At 43.3% G+C, this 22,131-nt stretch overlaps 1 protein-coding gene across 4 annotated transcripts in view; it reads right to left on the minus strand.

The window, feature by feature from the left end:
• The window catches only part of LOC115105181 (arf-GAP with SH3 domain, ANK repeat and PH domain-containing protein 1-like), a 77,112-nt gene that overhangs the window by 36,221 nt on the left and 18,760 nt on the right, over positions 1-22,131 (minus strand). For all 4 annotated transcript variants that reach the window (XM_065007156.1, XM_029626875.2, XM_065007155.1 and 1 more), the window contains 5 exons: positions 13,928-14,000; positions 11,348-11,493; positions 4,257-4,331; positions 2,867-2,916; positions 951-1,080 (listed from right to left, as the gene is read on the minus strand). In XM_065007156.1, coding sequence (XP_064863228.1) covers positions 951-1,080; positions 2,867-2,916; positions 4,257-4,331; positions 11,348-11,493; positions 13,928-14,000 — 474 coding nt within the window. The remainder of the gene's footprint in view (positions 1-950; positions 1,081-2,866; positions 2,917-4,256; positions 4,332-11,347; positions 11,494-13,927; positions 14,001-22,131) is intronic.

Here is a 22,131-nt window from a genome sequence, read left to right on the forward strand (position 1 = left end):
TAGTCGCGCGCTACACAAAACGCACAAATAAAATATGAAACATTCATTACCTTTGACCATCTTCTTTGTTGGCACTCCTAGATGTCCCATAAACATCACTATTGGGTCTTTTTTTCGATTAAATCGGTCCATATATAGCCTAGATATCGATCTATGAAGACTGTGTGATCAAGGAAAAAAATAGCGTTTTATAACGTAACGTCATTTTTTTAAATTAAAAAAGTCGACGATAAACTTTCACAAAACACTTCGAAATACTTTTGTAATGCTACTTTAGGTATTAGTAAACGTTAATAAGCGATCAAATTGATCACGAGGCGATGTATATTCTATAGCTGTACGTCTGGAAATAATGTCCGGGTAAATCTCAACCAAAATATCCGGTCGGAGACCGGAAGAACTGCGCTGCCTTGTGTCCGTTTGACCAAGAAACAAATCGTAGGCAAATGACAAGACTGTTGACATCGTGTGGAAGCTGTAGGTATTGCAACCTCGGCCCCATTTAACGTGGGTCACGTGTATAACAAAGTATTGAGATAAACTTTTGTTATTGACCAAATACTTATTTTCCACCATAATTTGCAAATAAATTCATTAAAAATCCTACAATGTGATTTTCTGGATTTTTTTCTCCTCATTTTGTCTGTCATAGTTGAAGTGTACCTATGATGAAAATTACAGGCCTCTATAATCTTTTTAAGTGGGAGAACTTGCACAATTGGTGGCTGACTAAATACTTTTTTGCCCCACTGTACAATATATATATATTTGGTGGCCCCACTGCAATTTTAGTGGGGTTGCGACCCCAACTCTGAATACCACTGCTCTAGAGGGATACAGCTCACTCACAAGCATTGGTTTACAGAAAACTACATACTGTACATCTCAGTCAGTGCCCAGTTTGTGCCTAATCAGTGCCCATTAGTCTGTGCCCAGTGTCCACTACTGACCTCACACATCTGGAGTTGGAAGAGACGGCGTTCCTTCTCCATCTCCTCAGCGATCTCCGCGCCTGTTATCTCCGTGCGAATCATCCCATGCTGCTTGGCATGCTCCCTCTTTTCCTTCTCGATCTTTGTACTGAAATTAAACAGACAGACAGACAGACCGACCGTGTTAGAGAAACCAGGCAGGCAGACAGACCAACAGACAGACAGACCGACCGACCGTGTAAACTCTTTAAATCAGATGGAATTCTCCGGCAAGAAGTAGAGTTTTCACAGGGTGGAACATTCCAGTTAAATGATCATGTTGCTCTGTGTGATATACAGTCCATCCGTTCTGACATTGTCATGACACCGTAAACAACTGTACGCAGACATAACCATATATAGTGCAAACCCCAGGTGTCCCAACACAGCTATGTACATCTACACTCGGGATCAATATTTTCCACAAAATCCACCAAGTTTCAATATCAGTAACAATTCATATTTATCTTGTGAATCCTGGGAAATTTAGCAAAAATCAGAAGTCTCCATTTAAATAGTTTAAAACCAAGATATGGTCACTATTCCAGAGTTCTCTCCAAATAAGAGGGGTACTGCACCACCTTGTCGGCTTGGCTGCGCCACAATGTAAAGATTTCAGAGCAAGTAAAACTGATAACGATAGTAAGTAACTATCTTGATCGCCAATGACGGTGTGAATTTGCGGAACAGGGCGTCCATAAATTCAGAGTGTTTTCACGTTCCTCAATTCAGTGCAGTTCGGCAGTAGGCTATCTCGACACAGAACGCGCTCAGGATGCACCCCGAGTATAGCGTTGTCGATTCAGACAAACTTTGTCACGGCAGTTAAACGACCAAAGTTGCTAAGCTTCCTAGATAACCTCCTTCAACGAATGAAAGAATATCTCCTATATTTGGCCAAATCTATATAGCTGATGATTATACAGATAGCAGATCAGCTCATGAATAACTGGCAGAAGAGAGTGGAAATAGTATTAATTTAAAAAATATATATTTCACCTTTATTTAACCAGGTAGGCTAGTTGAGAACAAGTTCTCATTTACAACTGCAACCTGGCCAGGATAAAGCATAGCAATTCGACACATACAACAACACAGAGTTACAGATGGAATAAACAAATAACACTGTCAATAATACAGTAGGGAGAAAAAAAAAGGAGAAAAAAAGTAAATGGTATCTTAACAAGAACAGACCCTATCTACTCTCATACCATTTGTTGATCACACATTCTCTACCGATGCTCTCACATGGGAACCAAGTAGGCCTACAGCGCAGAGAAGCGGGGGAAATGTTATAGAGGCGGTATTTTGGTGTGCATAGGCGAGAGACATGCTTTGATAATGCATTGCAACCTATGGATTACGGAATAAAGTTACAAATGTTCATGCAAAACAGGAGTCAGGATTTGGGGTTTCAGTGGGATTGATACTTGATAGGAAAATAACCTAGGCTCTAGGGCAGGATGTGTGACCATCTAAAGACTCACAGTGACAGCTCAAAGAGGCACACGTTATTTTATAGGCTATTACTGCAGGGGTTTCCCAATAGGGTTTATTAACTGCATTCTGGTCGCATGTGCAGCCCGTCGGTGTCAATTATGCGTGTGCTTTGAATGAATGGCGACTTCGTATGAAGTAAATATGCTAGGCTAAAGGCTACCACGCGACAACCTTTTTTGAATTATGTGCTATTTTATTTTTTTATCTGCTTCCCTGCTTCCGTGCATATTTTGTATGTTGTGGAATTGCATTAGTGCGACATTGGGGGATTTTTTTGTTTATTTCCCGGGTCTTGTCATTACATTTTTTCGGGAAATGTGAAGAGTATTCCCTCTCCGGGATCCCGTTTACCAATGTTAATCCCTAATGTAGACATTTATTATTAACACACTTACAATTTAGCTTCATAATCCTTCCAGGCCTTGTCAAAGGGCTTCTTTATGTCCTGAAAGAAATAGGACAGAGTATGAGTAAACAGCAGTAATGAGGTCAATCTGGAATCCCACAGTGCAGTGCTAACTCTCTCCAACACAGGCCGACACCGCCACTGCAGCCAAGGAGCCAAGGCCTCATCCTCACAATTTATGTTTTGGAAACCCACTACCACGCCATGTTTCCAAACCTCACGGGTTCATGACCCCTTTATTCGTGGCGCTCGCCTTCAGGCACAACACAGGGACACTGTTTACGCAAAGATTTACAGTGTGATCTTTTAAACAGTCAGGCCCACTAGTCCCCCCCCCCCCTTCCCCCTTCTCCACTTCTCTCTCTTTCTCTCTCTCAAATGCAAGCACACTCTCACACACACCCACTCTGTCTCTCTAAAACACACACGCACGGGCACACGCACCACACTAGGGCTGGGAATTGCCAGGGACCTCATGATGAGTTATTATCATGATACTTAGATGCCGATATGGTATGTATTGCGATTAACACAATTCGATATGTGTTGCGATTCAATAATGTGATTCAATACTGTGATTTTACTGCGATTCCATGTTCCAAACATATATCTCAACATATACATTGAGTGTACTAAACATTAGGAGCTCCTTCTTAATATTGACAACAGCCTCAATTTGTCGGGCATGGACTCAAGATGTTGAAAGTGTTCCACAGGGATGCTGGCCCACGTTGACTCCAATGCTTCCAACAGTTGTGTCAAATTGGCTGGATGTCCATGGAAAACGGTTGAGTGCGAAAAACCCAGCAGCGTTGCAGTTCTTCAGCAGCTTTGCATGTCTTGAGACAAACCGGTGCGCCTGGCACCTACTAACATATCCAGTTCAAAGACACTTAAATATTTTTGTTTGAGCCTCTGAACAATCCATGTCTCAATTGCCTCGAGGCTTAGAAATCCATCTTTAACCTGTCTCCTCCCCTTCATCTACACTGATTGAAGTGGATTTAACTAGTGACATCAGTAAGGGACCATAGCTTTCACCTGGATTCACCTGGTCAGTCTATGTCATGGAAAGAGCAGGTGTTCTTAATGTTCTGTATACTCAGTGTATGTCTGTGACAAGAGAGAGTCATGATCAGTCATCGAAATAAAAAAGTGCTGAAAACAAATTGGCTCACTATTTAAAAAGAAGATGAAGAAGAACAAGCTATGATGCAGGAACAGCCACTACTAACATACACATGAATCGACAGAGCTGCTAAGTGGGCTCTACTGAGTGGCCTCCAGTGCTAGGTCCTCCCCTAGGCGGTAAGGCAGAGAAAGAGAGCGCGAGTGAGGGAGAGAGCAAGGAAAGGAGGGTCTTTATTGTAAATCTTTACCCCTTTCACGCCTTTCAGGTCCCCCTTCAACAGCGAGTCCAGGGTGAACATCACATTATGGCTCAGGCTCTGGAGCTGGAGAGAGAGGGAGGGAGAAGGGGAGAGAGAGAGAGAGAGAGAGAGAGAAAGGGGTTAGGATGAGAAAGAGAAAGAGAGAGAGAGAGAGGGAGAGAGAGAGAAAGAGAAAGAGAGAGAGAGAGAGAAAGGGGTTAGGATGAGAAAGATAGAGCGAGAGAGAGAGAGAGAGAGAGTTGTTCAGTAACTCGGTCACCAGGGCAAGAGTCAGGCATCTACTCTTTCAGCTTTCATCTGGAGTACATCAACAAATACTTGTGACGGCCCGAAGAAACCTTGACATTATTATCTTCAGTCTAGGGGTGAACTCAATCTTGGCTATTTAGGAACCAGCAACAACATTTTAGACTCTTAAAAAGTGTGCTAAGCTATTTAGGAATCAGCAAACACAATTTGACTACCATTTGCTTACAGCGCTGTAACCACATTGATCAATGCAGGTCAATATTCCTGAGCATTTATTCCATTTAGGCCTGTGATGGTCAGTGCCAACTCCCTTCCGGTCCGGGAAACAAACAACACTTAATGGCCACTAATGTGTTGCTTAAGTGCCTCCGTTGCAAAGACCCAATGTCTAAATCAATCACCTACTTATTGGCTGCTGCTCTACAATTAGAGTTGGCCATGGTCTGTCTCTCTGCATCCCAAATGACACCCTATATCCTATATAGTGCACTACTTTTGACCAGAGCTCTATGGGGGTTCTAAGGGCCCTGGTCAAAAGTAGTGCACTATAAAGGGAATTGATTGCCATTTGGGGTGTCACTTTATGGAGTGGATGGATACTACTTAGACTGGCCTGAAACCTGGGCTCAACCCCACTACTCACTACTCACCAACAGGGTGGTCTCCTTCCTCTCACTCTGCTCTCCAGAGAGAGGCCCCTTATTTATGGATGGTAAATACCACAAACTAGTGTCAGCATATGAAGAGTTTACTCCATACATAGAGAAAGAGAGCGAGAGCGAGAGCGAGAGAGAGAGAAAGAGAGAGCAAAATGTCCGCCAGAATAATAGTAACGTCAATAACCAATGGTGATGTATTAATCTATGACAGGTTCATGTGAGGGAGTTATCAACATCAATACCTTTACCAATAGTAGTACACACTGACACCAGCCCTTGGGGAGCACTTATCAAAAGGATATATTCAATAAACACTCAAATGACAACTACAGTGCATTCGTAAAGTATTCAGACCCCTTGACTTTTTCCACATTTTGTTACGTTACGGTCTTATTCTAAAATTGATTAAAGACTATTTCAGCCCTCATCAATCTACACACAATACCCCATAATGACAAAGCAAAAAAACGTTTTTTAAATATTTACATAATTATTCAGACTCTTTACTCAGTACTTTGTTGTTACATCATTTTCTGGAATTTTTAAAGCTGTTTTCTAAGGCACAGTCAACTAAGTGTATGTAAACTTCTGACCCACTGGAATTGTGATACAGTGAATTATAATGAAATAATCTGTCTGTAAACAATTGTTGGAAATATTACTTGTGTCATACACGAAGTAGATGTCCTAACCGACTTGCCAAAACTATAGTTTGTGAAAAAGAAATTTGTGGAGTGGTTGAAAAAAGTTTTAATGACATGAATTGAAGTGTATCTAAACTTCCGACTTCAACTGTACATGCTCGGTCGTTTGTGCGTTATTGTTGTCACGATACCAGAATTTTGACTTCGATACAGATACCAAACATTGAACAATATGTTGAAAAATGGTAGAACAACTGAAATAACAAATAGAACTTCTATTCTATATTCATTTTAAAAAAAATAATACCATATCTTGAATATCTACAATTTGCCTTATGCGAAACCATATCTGAGACTCTTAGTTTAGATGTCATTTTATAATTACATCTAAAAATGTATAGATTTGTTACTTGATACATATCAGGGTTAATTTGCTCATCTATGGCCATAATATTGGGTCAAATTACATTCATTAGACCTATTATTCACTATTCAATACAGCTAAATAATTTAAGGTGTTAAATTAATAATGTTGTTCCAAACGACATTAAAAAACCTTTGAAGCTCATTTCATTGAAATACAATATATTTTACACAGCCTACTACGATTCCCAGAGTGCATTTCAACTCCCAGGGTGCAACGCTCCACCCAGGGCTGGGTCAAAGATTTTAATAACTATCCCTGGGGTGTCACCAGTTACCACAGCCACAAATTCAAAATGAAAACAAAAATGTGCTTTTGGGTTTTCATTTAAGGTTAGGGTTAGGCATACATTTAGCAGTGTGGTTGAGGTTAGGTTTAGGTTTCAAATCAGATTGTAATAGCCCACCCAATTTACCTACCTCATCCCCACACTGTTTTTATTTATTTACTTTTCTGCTCTTTTGCACACCAGTATCTCTACCTGCGCATGATCATCTGATCATTTATCACTCCAGTGTTAATCTGCTAAATTGTAATTATTCGCCTACCCCTCATGCCCTTTGCACACAATGTATATACTCTTTTTCTTTTTTCTTTTTTTCCTACTGTGTTATTGACTTGTTTATTGTTTACTCCATGTGTAACTCTGTGTTGTCTGTTCACACTGCTATGCTTTATCTGGGCCAGGTCGCAGTTGTAAATGAGAACTTGTTCTCAACTAGCCTACCTGGTTAAATAAAGGTGAAATAAATAAATAAAAAATTTTTTTTTTTTAAGAAGATAAATTGTAGAAATTATGACTTTGTGGCTGCGGTAACTAGTGATGACCCAAGGGCTGGCTGGGCTGCTGCTAGTAGTCTAAAAAGTAGTCTACATTTACATTTACATTTAAGTCATTTAGCAGACGCTCTTATCCAGAGCGACTTACAAATTGGTGCGTTCACCTTAAGACATCCAGTGGAACAGCCACTTTACAATAGTGCATCTAAATCTTTTAAGGGAGGGGGGGGTGAGAAGGATTACTTTATCCTATCCTAGGTATTCCTGAAAGAGGTGGGGTTTCAGGTGTCTCCGGAAGGTGGTGATTGACTCCGCTGTCCTGGCATCGTGAGGGAGTTTGTTCCACCATTGGGGGGCCAGAGCAGCGAACAGTTTTGACTGGGCTGCGCGGGAACTGTACTTCCTCAGTGGTAGGGAGGCGAGCAGGCCAGAGGTGGATGAACGCAGTGCCCTTGTTTGGGTGTAGGGCCTGATCAGAGCCTGGAGGTACTGAGGTGCCGTTCCCCTCACAGCTCCGTAGGCAAGCACCATGGTCTTGTAGCGGATGCGAGCTTCAACTGGAAGCCAGTGGAGAGAGCGGAGGAGCGGGGTGACGTGAGAGAACTTGGGAAGGTTGAACACCAGACGGGCTGCGGCGTTCTGGATGAGTTGTAGGGGTTTAATGGCACAGGCAGGGAGCCCAGCCAACAGCGAGTTGCAGTAATCCAGACGGGAGATGACAAGTGCCTGGATTAGGACCTGCGCTGCTTCCTGTGTGAGGCAGGGTCGTACTCTGCGGATGTTGTAGAGCATGAACCTACAAGAACGGGCCACCGCCTTGATGTTAGTTGAGAACGACAGGGTGTTGTCCAGGATCACGCCAAGGTTCTTAGCGCTCTGGGAGGAGGACACAATGGAGTTGTCAACCGTGATGGCGAGATCATGGAACGGGCAGGCCTTCCCCGGGAGGAAGAGCAGCTCCGTCTCGCCGAGGTTCAGTTTGAGGTGGTGATCCGTCATCCACACTGATATGTCTGCCAGACATGCAGAGATGCGATTCGCCACCTGGTCATCAGAAGGGGGAAAGGAGAAGATTAATTGTGTGTCGTCTGCATAGCAATGATAGGAGAGACCATGTGAGGTTATGACAGAGCCAAGTGACTTGGTGTATAGCGAGAATAGGAGAGGGCCTAGAACAGAGCCTTGGGGGACGCCAGTGGTGAGAGCGCGTGGTGAGGAGACAGATTCTCGCCACGCCACCTGGTAGGAGCGACCTGTCAGGTAGGACGCAATCCAAGCGTGGGCCGCGCCGGAGATGCCCAACTCGGAGAGGGTGGAGAGGAGGATCTGATGGTTCACAGTATCGAAGGCAGCCGATAGGTCTAGAAGGATGAGAGCAGAGGAGAGAGAGTTAGCTTTAGCAGTGCGGAGGGCCTCCGTGATACAGAGAAGAGCAGTCTCAGTTGAATGACTAGTCTTGAAACCTGACTGATTTGGATCAAGAAGGTCATTCTGAGAGAGATAGCGGGAGAGCTGGCCAAGGACGGCACGTTCAAGAGTTTTGGAGAGAAAAGAAAGAAGGGATACTGGTCTGTAGTTGTTGACATCGGAGGGATCGAGTGTAGGTTTTTTCAGAAGGGGTGCAACTCTCGCTCTCTTGAAGACAGAAGGGACGTAGCCAGCGGTCAGGGATGAGTTGATGAGCGAGGTGAGGTAAGGGAGAAGGTCTCCGGAAATGGTCTGGAGAAGAGAGGAGGGAATAGGGTCAAGCGGGCAGGTTGTTGGGCGGCCGGCCGTCACAAGACGCGAGATTTCATCTGGAGAGAGAGGGAGAAAGAGGTCAGAGCACAGGGTAGGGCAGTGTGAGCAGAACCAGCGGTGTCGTTTGACTTAGCAAACGAGGATCGGATGTCGTCGACCTTCTTTTCAAAATGGTTGACGAAGTCATCTGCAGAGAGGGAGGAAGGGGGGAGGGGGAGGAGGATTCAGGAGGGAGGAGAAGGTGGCAAAGAGCTTCCTAGGGTTAGAGGCAGATGCTTGGACTTTAGAGTGGTAGAAAGTGGCTTTAGCAGCAGAGACAGAAGAGGAAAATGTAGAGAGGAGGGAGTGAAAGGATGCCAGGTCCGCAGGGAGGCGAGTTTTCCTCCATTTCCGCTCGGCTGCCCGAGCCCTGTTCTGTGAGCTCGCAATGAGTCGTCGAGCCACGGAGCAGGAGGGGAGGACCGAGCCGGCCTGGAGGATAGGGGACATAGAGAATCAAGGGATGCAGAAAGGGAGGAGAGGAGGGTTGAGGAGGCAGAATCAGGAGATAGGTTGGAGAAGGTTTGAGCAGAGGGAAGAGATGATAGGATGGAAGAGGAGAGAGTAGCGGGGAGAGAGAGCGAAGATTGGGAAGGCGCGATACCATCCGAGTAGGGGCAGTGTGGGAAGTGTTGGATGAGAGCAAGAGGGAAAAGGATACAAGGTAGTGGTCGGAGACTTGGAGGGGAGTTGCAGTGAGGTTAGTGGAAGAACAGCATCTAGTAAAGATGAGGTCGAGCGTATTGCCTGCCTTGTGAGTAGAGGGGGAAGGTGAGAGGGTGAGGTCAAAAGAGGAGAGGAGTGGAAAGAAGGAGGCAGAGAGGAATGAGTCAAAGGTAGACGTGGGGAGGTTAAAGTCGCCCAGAACTGTGAGAGGTGAGCCATCCTCAGGAAAGGAGCTTATCAAGGCATCAAGCTCATTGATGAACTCTCCGAGGGAACCTGGAGGGCGATAAATGATAAGGATGTTAAGCTTGAAAGAAAGTCTAAATAGATATATGCAAAGTAGTCTAAATATATTGCTGTCATAGCTAAGTTATGAGTTCATTTTGCATTACTTTTGGGTTGTAATCCTAATTATAATGCTCACATGAATGTCATGCTGAATATACTGCATGCTCATGCCATTGTTACAAAAACATTATTCAAATGTATTTGCTAGAAGAATAACGTTAGGCTACAATGCAAATGTCATGTGTAAAATAATTTTTTATGTTATTTTGGAAGTAAATCTCCTTTGCAAAGCACACTGCTTTGTAACACCTTTTGCATAGTTGTTTCAGTGGGCTGGCCCTCATCATCTGCTCTGTAAGCAAAGTATTCCAAAGTTTGCTTCTGGAGACAGTTTTGTCAACAAGCTGCAGGTGTGGAGGTATGATGTTTTGGTTTGAAAAATCCATGCTGTCTGCATTTTCTCTCTCTCGCTTGCTTCTAAAAAGTGGCTTGCTCTGTGTCAGTGTAGCCTGGCTAGCTTACTACTTATTGCCCTCTTGAAAAGATTCAGACAAAATACTAGACAGACTCGATCCTCTCAATCCATATCAGATGTGCGACACATTTGACAGAAGTACTGAAAGTAAACACAGATTCTGAACCTCTCCCTGTCTCTCATGATCTAGTAAAAGTTTCGGTATAACGTAGAGCACTATCATGTGTACGCACACACACACGCACAGACACACACACAGGTGTGCATTTGTAATTTGACCAGTTTCTCACAGCAGGAAAATAATTCTGCAGAATTACAAGAAATGTGAATTATTGTGTTGATTATAAATACATGTACATTTTCATAGTGGTTGACACATTTTTGTTAAGATAAATCTGACTGAATCGAATTTTACCCCTTTTTCGTGGTATCCAATTGTTAGTAGTTACTATCTTGTCTCCTCGCTACAACTCCCGTACGGGCTCGGGAGAGACGAAGGTCGAAAGCCATGCGTCCTCCGAAACACAACCCAACCAAGCCGCACTGCTTCTTAACACTTCTCAACCCAACCAGCCGCACCAATGTGTCAGAGGAAGCACCTGGCGACCTGGTTAGCATGCACTGCACCTGGCCCGCCACAGGAGTCGCTAGTGTGCGATGAGACAAGGATATCCCTACCGGTCAAACCCTCCCTAACCCGGACGACGCTAGGCCAGTTTTGCGTCGCCCCACGGACCTCCCGGTCGCAGCCGGCTGCTACAGAGCCTGGGCTCGAACCCAGAGTCTCTGGTGGCACAGCTAGCACTGCGATGCAGTGCCCCAGACCACTGTGCACCCGGCAGGCCCTTAAATCTGACATTTTAAAGTGGAAATTACAAACTTCAGAAGCCTTTTTAAACCTCGAATACACTTCCTTGCTGCGCAGGAAAAATTATCTGAGACAACAGAGTGATCAAATTAAGATAGGACATCTGTACCCAAGTCAAGTGCATCCCAAGATGGGAAACCCTCATGTGAAGGTGTTTGCTCTGTCACCTCTTTGTCAATTAAATGGTGGACATTCTGAGCATTACCAGCCATGAGTAACTGAACTGGAAAAAAGTCCTGTGTCTCACCAGGTTCTTGAGCAGGGTCGACAGCTCCTTGGTCAGGGTGGAGAACTTGACGAAGGCTGTTCCCAGGTCAGGGTTGTCTCTGCTGATGAAATTGCTGCCAAACTTATCTAGAGCCTGGGCATAGTTCTCCTCATTCTGGACATGGTCTGGGAGAGAGAGACAGAGGGAGACAACCAAGGTTAACATTCGTTTGAATTTGAAATAATGATAACAAGGGTAGTGTTGCTAGGCTTTGAGTCCCAAATGGCACCCTATTCCCTATATAAAGCACAACTTCAGTAGTGCAGTATATAGAAGGGTCCATAGGGCTCTGGTCAAAGTAGTGTATAGGGAATAGGGTGCCATTTAGGACACAGCCAGGGACATGTGATTGTGATCAAGCATGGAAAGGTTGACATTTGCCATCTGGTTACAAATGCAACAGCTTAGTGTGGTTTCTAATCACTTTTACAACTTAAATAAGATGTTATTTCTGTAAAGCTCAGTATAAAGGGGTAGATCTTGCTAACTGGGTGTGGGTGAATGGGTTGAAGAGGACCATTGGTAGACTGCCATTTCATTAGGAAAAATGATTGGTGCAATATGCAATGCGGGTAGACTCCCATTCATTGTCATAGGAGTACAGCCCCACCAGAATCTGTCACAACTTTCTATCAGCATGTTAATGTGCAACCAGAGGAAAAAGAACTCTGAACCACCTTTACTCCACACACAGAGACCATACAAAGCTCTCCCTCGCCCTCCATTTGGCAAATCTGACCATAATCCTATCCTCCTGATTCCTGCTTACAAGCAAAAATGAAAGCAGGAAGCACCAGTGACTAGATCAATAAAAAAGTGGTCAGAGGAAGCAGATGCTAAGCTACAGAACTGTTTTGCTAGCACTGGCTGGAATATGTTCCGGGATTCCTCCGATGACATTGAGGAGTACACCACATCAGTCATTGGCTTCATCAATAAGTGCATTGATGACGTCGTCCCGACAGTGACCGTACGTACATACCCCAACCAGAAGCCATGGATTACATGCAGCATCCGCACTGAGTTAAAGGCTAGAGCTGCAGCTTTCAAGGAGCAGGACTCTAACCCTGAAGCTTATAAGAAATGCCGCTATGCCCTCCAACGAACCATCAAGCAGGCAAAGCATCAATACAAGACTAAGATCGAATTGTACTATACCGGATCTGACGTACTACACAGCCGAGAGCTGCCCAGTGACACGAGTCTACCAGATGAGCTAAACTATTTCTATGCTCGCTACGAGTACTCCAAGCATGCACTGACCAACTAGCAAGTGACTTCATTGACATTCTGAACCTCTCCCTGTCCGACTCTGTATTACCAACATGTTCTAAGCAGACCACCATAGTCCTTGTGCCCAAGAACACTATGTTAACCTGCCTAAACGACTACCGACCCATAGCACTCACGTCTGTAGCCATGAATTGCTTTGAAAGGCTGGGCATGGCTCAAGCTAAGGACCCTGTGACTAAACACCTCCCTCTGCAACTGGATCCTGGACTTCCTGACGGGTCACACCCAGGTGGTACGGGTAGGTAAGAACACATCCATCACGCTGATCCTCAAAACAGGGGCCCCTCAGGGGTACGTGCTCAGTCCCCTCCTGTACTCCGTGTTCACTCATGACTGCACGGCCAGGCACAACTCCAACACCATCATTAAATTTGCTAATGACACAACAGTGGTAGGCCTGATCACCGACAACGATGAGACAGCCTACAGGGAGGAGGTCAGAGACCTGGCCATGTGGTGGCAGGACAACAACCTCTCCCTCAATGTGATCAAGACAAAGGAGATGATTGTGGACTACAGGAAAAAGAGGACCGAGCACGCCCCCATTCTCATCGACGGGGCTACAGTGGAGCAGGTTGAGAGCTTCAAGTTCATTGGTGTCCACATCACCAACAAACTAACATGGTCCAAGCACACCAAGACAGTCGTGAAGAGGGCACGACAAAACCTATTCCCTCTCAGGAGACTGAAAAGATTTGGCATGGGTTGCATCACTGCCTGGTATGGCAACTGCTCGGCTTCCGACAGCAAGGCACTACAGAGGGTAGTGCGAACAGCCCCGTACATCACTGGGGCCAAGCTTCCTGCCATCCAGGACCTCTATACCAGGCGGTGTCAGAGGAAGGCCCTAAAAATTGTCAAAGACTCCAGCCACCCGAGTCATAGATTGCTCTCCCTGCTACCGCAGGGCATGCGGTACCGGAGCGCCAAGTCTAAGACTCCTGAACATCTAGTCAGATGGCTACTCAGACTATTTACAGGGCTGTATATGGAATTGTATATGGGATTGAACTGTATCCAAAATCAGACAGGATACCTGAGCGGGGCCAGGTCAGAAAGGGTCTAGATACCCCCTCTTCAAGGCACTAACAACCTAAAACTGACTATGTGGAGAAAAGGTTGAAACTCTGAAATATTTAGTTTCATAAGAGGACATAATTACTCACCCAGAAAAGTCTATATAGAGATCATCCCTTTTCAATGTCTTCCACAAGCGCAACCCTCTTGTTAATGAGCCTAGAAAACTGACAGAGAGCTTTCTCTCACCTTGGCCTGAGCTGTAGATGGCCTTGACTGATTTCTTCACCTTCTGCAGCGCAGTCCTGTCCTGATCCAAAGCCTGTAAACACAGAACGAGAGAGAGAGAAAGAGAGAGAGAGGATTGTTAAGGATTTACAATAGCATCACAGACTGAACTTTGTAACCAAAACACAACACAATTGTTATACAGTAAATTATAGTCATTTCAGAGAATGAAGCTAACCCTCTGAACACTATGAGATTTTTACAGTGCTGGCATAAAAACTGGCATAACAATTCATCAAATGCTCAAAAAGCACCACATGACCTGAAATATGGCTTATCAACATTCCAAATAAAATTCCAAACTGTTTGTTATATAAGGGCTCCATACAGTAGCATCATTAGGACAGTAGTGCCCGAGGTAGAGCAGCTGTGTCTTATAATGCCTCTCTTCTCCATGCTTCTCTGTTTCGCAAAGAGCAAGACCATGGCCCTTCTTGCTATTCTACTAGTTCTGCTATTCCGTTGGTGTTTTAAAAATCTATACATCTCACAAAGCTGAGATAGGATTGAAAACACACTAGGGCTGTCCCCGACTAAGATAAATATTGGTCGACAATCGATTGGTCGTATTTTTAATGTGTATATTTCCATATATAGACACATGCTATGTGTTTTAATCAAATCAACTATAGGCACAGCACTTGTCTGATGCTTTAAGCAAACTTTTTGATGAAATAATTAAGACACAAATAACTAGTCCGACCGCAATTGATTTGATTGTGCCGGACCTGGCTCAGATTTGCTGCGCTGTGTTAAAAAAAAGACAGCGATTGACTGTGTGACTAGCATCTGTTGTCTCTCTCTCCTCCCTGCAGCAGTGACCACCACAGAACATCAGCAGTGTATCGCGCTGTCCGTGTTGCTGAAACTGCAACATAATTACAGCCATTTCTGATTGAAAAGTTGTTACCGAAATTTGTATAGGAAAAACATTCTCTAATTTTCTCTAATTCCCTTTGCTCTCTTTACGTGACAATAAGGCCTGACCTATAGCATATCATAATCACATGAATAAATTGGTTTATAACAAACTCTGAACACCGTAACACATGTGACAGCAAAATGGATGCAGAGGACGAACAAATAAACTGGAAACGGGGGAATGTTTACTGGTTGCCCAGGAGGTAAAGGGGAAGTCAGATGTGTGGAATACATTTAACTAGTTGTGGGGAAATACTGGAGAAGAAGAAAAATAAGGTATGAAGCCAGCGCTGCATGCATATTATGTGTACCAAACAGGTAGAGTTAGATTACAATATCATTTTTCTGACCATTTGTAACACTGTAAACAACACAGAATAAATTATACGTGTACCAGAGTCTGTTGAAACGTTTTGGCCTATTCATTGTTTTAGCTAATCATTCAATGGTTGCTTTGTTATTTTATTTAAAAACGCTTGATTGCATTTCACATCATGAATGACTCGTATACTGTGAGATGATATGAACAAATAAATTATTGATTGATACAGTAGTCTATATAAGAATTGAAATACAGGCCTAAGTAAGTTACGGTATTAAGACTAAACAGGATGCGCTCTTAGAAAGTATTCACACACCTTGGCATTTTTCCTGTTTTGTTGCCTTACGACCTGGACTTAAAATTGATTTTGGGGGGGTTTGTATCATTTCATTTACACAACATGCCTACCACTTTAAAGATGCAAAATATGTTTTCTTGTGAAATAAACAAGTGTGACGACCCTCCCACTCTCTCTGCCATATTCTTTCTCTTTGCTCTTGTTTTCCTTATTAGGATGTCGGCAGGAGGAGCTGGGAGGGTCGTCAGCAACATGGGACACACCTGGGCCCGGGTGTGTCCCGGGATAAATACACCCCTTCCCCATTCCTTGAGGAGACTCTCTCCATGCAGACACACGGATAGAGTTTGGTTATGGCATTTTTGTGGCTGATTTGTTTGTTTGCTTTGGCGCCTTTCAACACCCCTCATTATCATATTTATGCAAAATAAAAAATTGCAAAATTTATAAAAAATACAAATATCGGACCATTTGGAACAGTTTAAACAACACTAAATAAATGAAATAATACCAGAGAGTCTGGTCTAATGAAAAAACAAGTTTATTCCAGCAGAGCAAAGATTAATAAAAGCCAAATTCGTGAGGCTTGGTGCTCACAGAATCAGTAGGCTATTAAACAATCATTCAAACAGGCAACAGAAGCAGGATCTGTCTTATTTCTGTAGATATGCATATGGATGATTTATAAATTCAGGCACATTTAACAGTTAGGTTATTGATTATAGACCTAATTAAGTTGGGGTTTCCTCTCTCCTCACTTTTCTTAGACAATTAAGCCAAGGGCTGTTTTCTCGTCTCCTAACTCTGCTGCTGCCTCCGCCACATTGTTCTCAACACCAATATGCTGGTTAACTTTTCCATTGTGCACATAGAAACATGGTCTAGGAAAAGGCGCCAATTCAACAGCGCACTGATGTGTTTCAGAACCACGGACAGCGACTGTTATCCAACGCAGGAGAAAACTTGTTTGTTTAAAATTAATATAATTTGTGCACCATGATTTGTTTTTGTTATCCATTTTTTGCTTCTGCTCGACTAAAGAAATCTAAGTCAACCAACATTCTATTGACCAAACCAGTCGACTAAATGGGGCCAGCCTTAAAAACAAACACACACACTGACTACTACACTAACACACACACAGTATCTGTCCAAGGTCACTGTCTAAATGGTGATAAAATACTGGATAACTCTAACAAGATATGTTATACCTACAGTAATGAAGTCTCTAGCACTCATTTACAAGGCCATATTTCCTTGATTATGATCCGTACTGTGATTGAATCAGAGGCAGATGTTTGTTTACAAAAGTAGTGCACAACTTTTGACCAGAGCCCTATGGGCCCTGGTCAAAGGTAGGGCACTGAAAAGGAAATAGGGTGCCATTTGGGACGCAACCTGCGATACTGACCTCCAGATCCTCTCACCGCACAGAGCGTCGCAATTAGGAGAACGCTGATGTCATGCTTTTATCGCCGCTGAGGGCAGAGCCACTCTGCATACACTGTCCTTGGCTCACAGCACTACCTATGCCTACTTGGAAATGCGCTTGTTTTCAAAAACTCTGTGCCCTGTGGAAGTGTAGAATGTCTGCGCAGATCGAAGGTTTCACTTTTGTGTTTTTCAATGCAGGGTATTCTGTATCATTCGCCACAGAGCCAGATTAAATGACTGTGAGGTTTGATGTGCCAAAACAAATGTTCAGGTTAAGAGGATTTGATAGTATCACAAACAGTACTCACACACTCAGATATGTAGAAGTACACACACACACACACACACACACACACACACACAAACACACACACACACTTATGGAGATGATAAACACCAACATAAATACAGGAAATCGGGCTCCGCTGGTCACAGGGGAGGCACCCTACAACGTCGGTCGAGCTAATTACATTTCACGATGCAATTAAGGTCCAGTCTTGGTTGTCCCCTGGACAGTTTTACGTCGCTGTTACACAATTTATGGCTGCAGTACTGTATGGCCCAGGGGCCCTTAGTGCCCTTACTCCCATTGCACTGTGCTTTGATCTCTCTCTCTCTCTCTCTCTCTCTCTAACGCAGGAGACCGACCTGGCACTAGTGTATGTACCGTTACTTAGTAGCCTATATACAAATACTCTCATACTGTACATGATCCTTCAGTGTGGTCCTATCTAGACTAGAATGTTCTGTGTATTCACAGAGAAGGCAACTTTGTAGAGAGTATGGTTGGTATAATCAACACCCTTTTCATAAATATTAGGCTGTATTCTGGAACAAATTGCTTTGGCTTTAGCAGAAAGCTGTGTTGTCTACATCTTAGCAAACATGTTTATCTCTAGTCTGTACTTGCTTCGTGAAATACTAAATTATCATGACATGATGAGAATATAGGCTACTGTAGACCAAGGACACAGACAGGGTCATAGGCATCATGGTGGACCCCCTGACACCCTAATCCATGAATGATTATTCAGAGAGGCAGTAGACTGAGATGAATTCTCCAGAGGGAACAAAGGCAATGCATGCAGCAGCAGCAGGAGGAAGACTGCCTCTCTAATGGTGCCCATGTTACATGGCAAGAGAGCGAGAGAGCGAGAGAGAGAGAGAGAGAGAGAGAGAGGAGCAGCTGGCACCCCCTTCAAAGGTCACCCATAATCCTCTCTGTGTCTGCGTTGCGGTAATTAAATATTCTGCTTTGATATGAACATGCTCTTACATTAGTAGGGAACATGCTACGTCGACTTGACATTACAGGGGCAGGGATATATGTGTTGTGTACCCAGGGACCTTGCGACCACAGGAGTAGGGTTTTTAGAGGCCTTTGTCCGACTGTAGCACAAGCTTCAGTTTTTTTTCTCGCACAGAGCAAACCACTATTGAGGCCATTTTTAATTGACGATGACGCGACAGACCGTGTGTGACAACCGTATAGATTTCAGTTACGACTGAACAAGGTCAATTGCCAATGGCATTACTGCCATTCAAAATCGCTAGGCATACATCATTATCACAGAGAGCACAGTAAAGACTTTGGGGTGGGTTCAGGCAAATTCCCACTCATTCCAATCTGTCGTGGAAACACTTTTTTAGGTATACTCTAATATACGCAAGCAAGTGCTTACCATCCAATCAATGAGGAGAAACACTAGATGTGTAGGAGGGAGGGGAATTTCTTCGAGCATTCAGCTCAGTCTCCAAGGGCCAAAATAGTTCAATGGAACACAGCTCACTTGGCTAACAGTCCTCCGCACCCTCTGGCAACCAGTAAGAACGCATCTCAGCTCTAGCAAGAATGCCCTCACAAAGCCTGCAAACTATTCATTATAGTCAATTCTTTGTTCTGATTGACCAACAGCCAATGTTCAGCTCTGACACAATCCAGTGTGATTGGTGATTCAATGACTCAAAAAAAGAGTTGAGGGGATAGAGATGTTTCATACCTAATATTCTGAAAGGGAACCTAGCCCACAGTATATGGCAGTGTGTTGATTCCCCTGTGAAACGTCTACCACCATGAAAGCTCGTATTGTGCTGGTAGCTGGTCATTGTGGCTGTGCATGACGGGAGACGGGAAGGTAGAGAAGCTACAGCTTCAACACTTCCTGGGTTGTGTCCCAAATGCCCCCCTATTCCCTATATAGTGCTGTACTGATCAAAAGTAGTGCACTACAAGTAATGCCATTTGGGATGCAGATCTGAAGTTCCTGCCCCAGGTCTTATCCTCCCAGTGCAGAGCAGACCTGGCATTTCCCCTCCAGCCCTCCTTCCATAGGAAACAGGAAGCAACAGGCCTGACTGTCACTCTCTTAGTTATAACACCATGGTATTTCACTGGCAACTTATGGTAAACCGCGTTTTGCGGATAAGTTATAGATCACAGTTACAGAAGTGTTCTCTAGATTCATTTCTCTACTGTGAAATTTGTGGATTTCTCTGTCAATTGGTACTCACTAACTTTGTCACTCAGTTCATAACAAGATCAGTCACACGTACAGACATACAGTAATGGGGTTGCCACAGAGATGTGAATGCGCTGTCTCGCACATCAGCAAGTTTCTCTAGTCTAACCATTCTGTCTATCTGTCTGTCTATCTGACATTAGTGGGCTGACACTCAAGATGACGCAGTGCCTTGTAGTGAGTTCAAGGCCCAACCCCACATGAGTCCTGGTATCACAATGCCCCCCTTAGTTTAAGAAGACTTGTTTGTAACTAAGAGCTTCACTGTCGGCCATGCATTAAAGACCAAAATTGGTTCAAGAGAATTGTGATAAACAAAAATATATACCCGTTTTATTTAAGGACCAAAAAATTGACAGCTGTGCTATAGATTGTTGGGAAGAGATTTTGGCTGTATCGATTCCATGGCACATGGTTTATGAATTGACATGCAAAACGGCAGACTCAAAACGGCGGACTCAAAACGGCGGATTCAAAACGGCGGACTCAAAACGGCGGATTCAAAACGGCGGATTCAAAACGGCGGATTCAAAACGGCGGATTCAAAACTTTGAATTTTTCAATTTAAATTATTATACAAAATTCTTTCAAAGAATATAATTGTATATATGTGGGGGATACAGCCTTCACAGCACTGCAGATTTTGCTGCGAGGTAGCAGAGCCATTAGATCATTTATATTGGTACGGTCCATATGTAGCTCGTTTTTGGTCACAGGTCCAGGAATGGCTGAAGAATCGCAACATTTTCCTGGAGCTAACACTGCAGATAGCAGTAAAGGGAGATTTGAAAAAGTCATAGTCAATGTGATCAATAACATAATAATTATTTCAGCAACAGAAATGTATCTTTAATTTACAATCTGTAGAAACTATGAGAATAGAAAGATTCAGAACTTTTGTGAAGCATCACAGCACAGTTGAAAAATATATGGCAAATAGAAATCCAATATGGACGGTGTCAAGAGACAGATGGGAGGGGTTGAGTGGATCTGAAAGGTGGGACTAAAAACAACAAGATAACTAATGTAAAATATACTGTGTCCATAAAATGTATATAGGTTCAGAACTTTTGTGAAACAGCACAGTTAAAAAGATATGGCAAATAGAAATCAAAATGGATTAAAAACTATTAAAAACAAACAAAAGATAACTATATATATATATATATATATCTAGAATATGCATATAATTGTCAGATAGGATAGAAAACACTCTAAACTTTCCAAAAATTTCAAAATATTGTCTGTGAGTATAACAGAACTGATATTGCAGGCGAAAACCTGAGGAAAATCCAACCCGGGCGTGCTGTTTTCCCTGAAATCTCTCTGTTCCATTGCCTGCCTTCGCTCCATTTAAAGGGATATCAACCAGATTCCTTTTCCTATGGCTTCCACATGTTGTGAACAGTCTTTAGACATAGCTTCAGGCTTTTATTTTGAAAAATGAGAGAGAAAGCTCACATCCCGTCATTGTATGGCTGGGTGCCAGCAGCGTTTTGCATGCGCAAAAGCTTGGAGCAGACATTTTCTTTCTCTCTCCTATTGAAGAAGGTACAGTCCGGTTGAAATATTATCAATTATATATTGTGAAAACAACCTGAGGATTGATTATAAAAAACGTTTGACATGTTTCTACGATACTATTAGGAATTTTCGTCTGCCCGGTTGCGACCGCTCGAGCCTGTGGATTTCTGAACATAACGCGCCAACCAAATGGAGGTATTTTGGATATAAAAATAAACTTTATGGAAAAAATGAACATTTATTGTGTAACTGGGAGTCTCGTGAGTGCAAACATCCGAAGATCATCAAAGGTAAGCGATTAATTGTATTGCTTTTCTGACTTTCGTGACCAATCTACTTGGCTGCTAGCTGTTTGTAATGTTTTGTCTGCTGAGAGAGATGTCCTTACATAAACGCTTGGTATGCTTTCGCCGAAAAGCTTTTTTAAAATCTGACACGCCAGGTGGATTAACAACAAGCTAAGCTGTGTTTTGCTATATTGCACTTGTGATTTCATGAAAATGAAATATTTTTAGTAATTTAATTTGAATTTGGTGCTCTGCAATTCAGCGGATGTTGACGAAAATTATCCCGATGGGTGCATCAAGAAGTTTTGAAGGTCCCCAAGAACACAGTAGCCTCCATCATTCTTAAATGGAAGAAGCTTGGAAACACCAAGACTCTTCCTAGACCTGGCTGCCAGGGGAAACTGAGCAATCGGGGGAGAAGGAACTTGGTCAGGTATTTTGGTATTTGGTATTTTATTAGGAACCCCGTCAGCTGTTGCAAAAGCAGCAGCTACTCTTCCTTGGGCCCACACAAAACATGAAACAGAATACAGAATGACATAATACAGTACATCATTAGACAAGAACAGCTCAAGGACAAAACTACATAATTTTTTTTAAAGGCACACAGAGCCTACATATCAATGCATACACAGGTGTTGCTTTATCTGTTTTTTGAAACCATATTTTCTGTTTATTTGAGCAATATGAGATGGAAGGAAATTCTATGCAATAAGGGCTCTATATAATACTGTATGTTTTCTTGAATTTGTTCTGGATTTGGGGACTATGAAAAGTCCCCTGGTGGCATGTCTGGTGAGTAAGTGTGTGTGTCAGAGCTGTGTTTAAGTTGACTATGCAAACAATTTGGGATTTTAAAC

This window comes from Oncorhynchus nerka, linkage group LG22, assembly GCF_034236695.1.
Source record: "Oncorhynchus nerka isolate Pitt River linkage group LG22, Oner_Uvic_2.0, whole genome shotgun sequence".
NCBI classification, from domain to species: Eukaryota; Metazoa; Chordata; class Actinopteri; order Salmoniformes; family Salmonidae; genus Oncorhynchus; species Oncorhynchus nerka.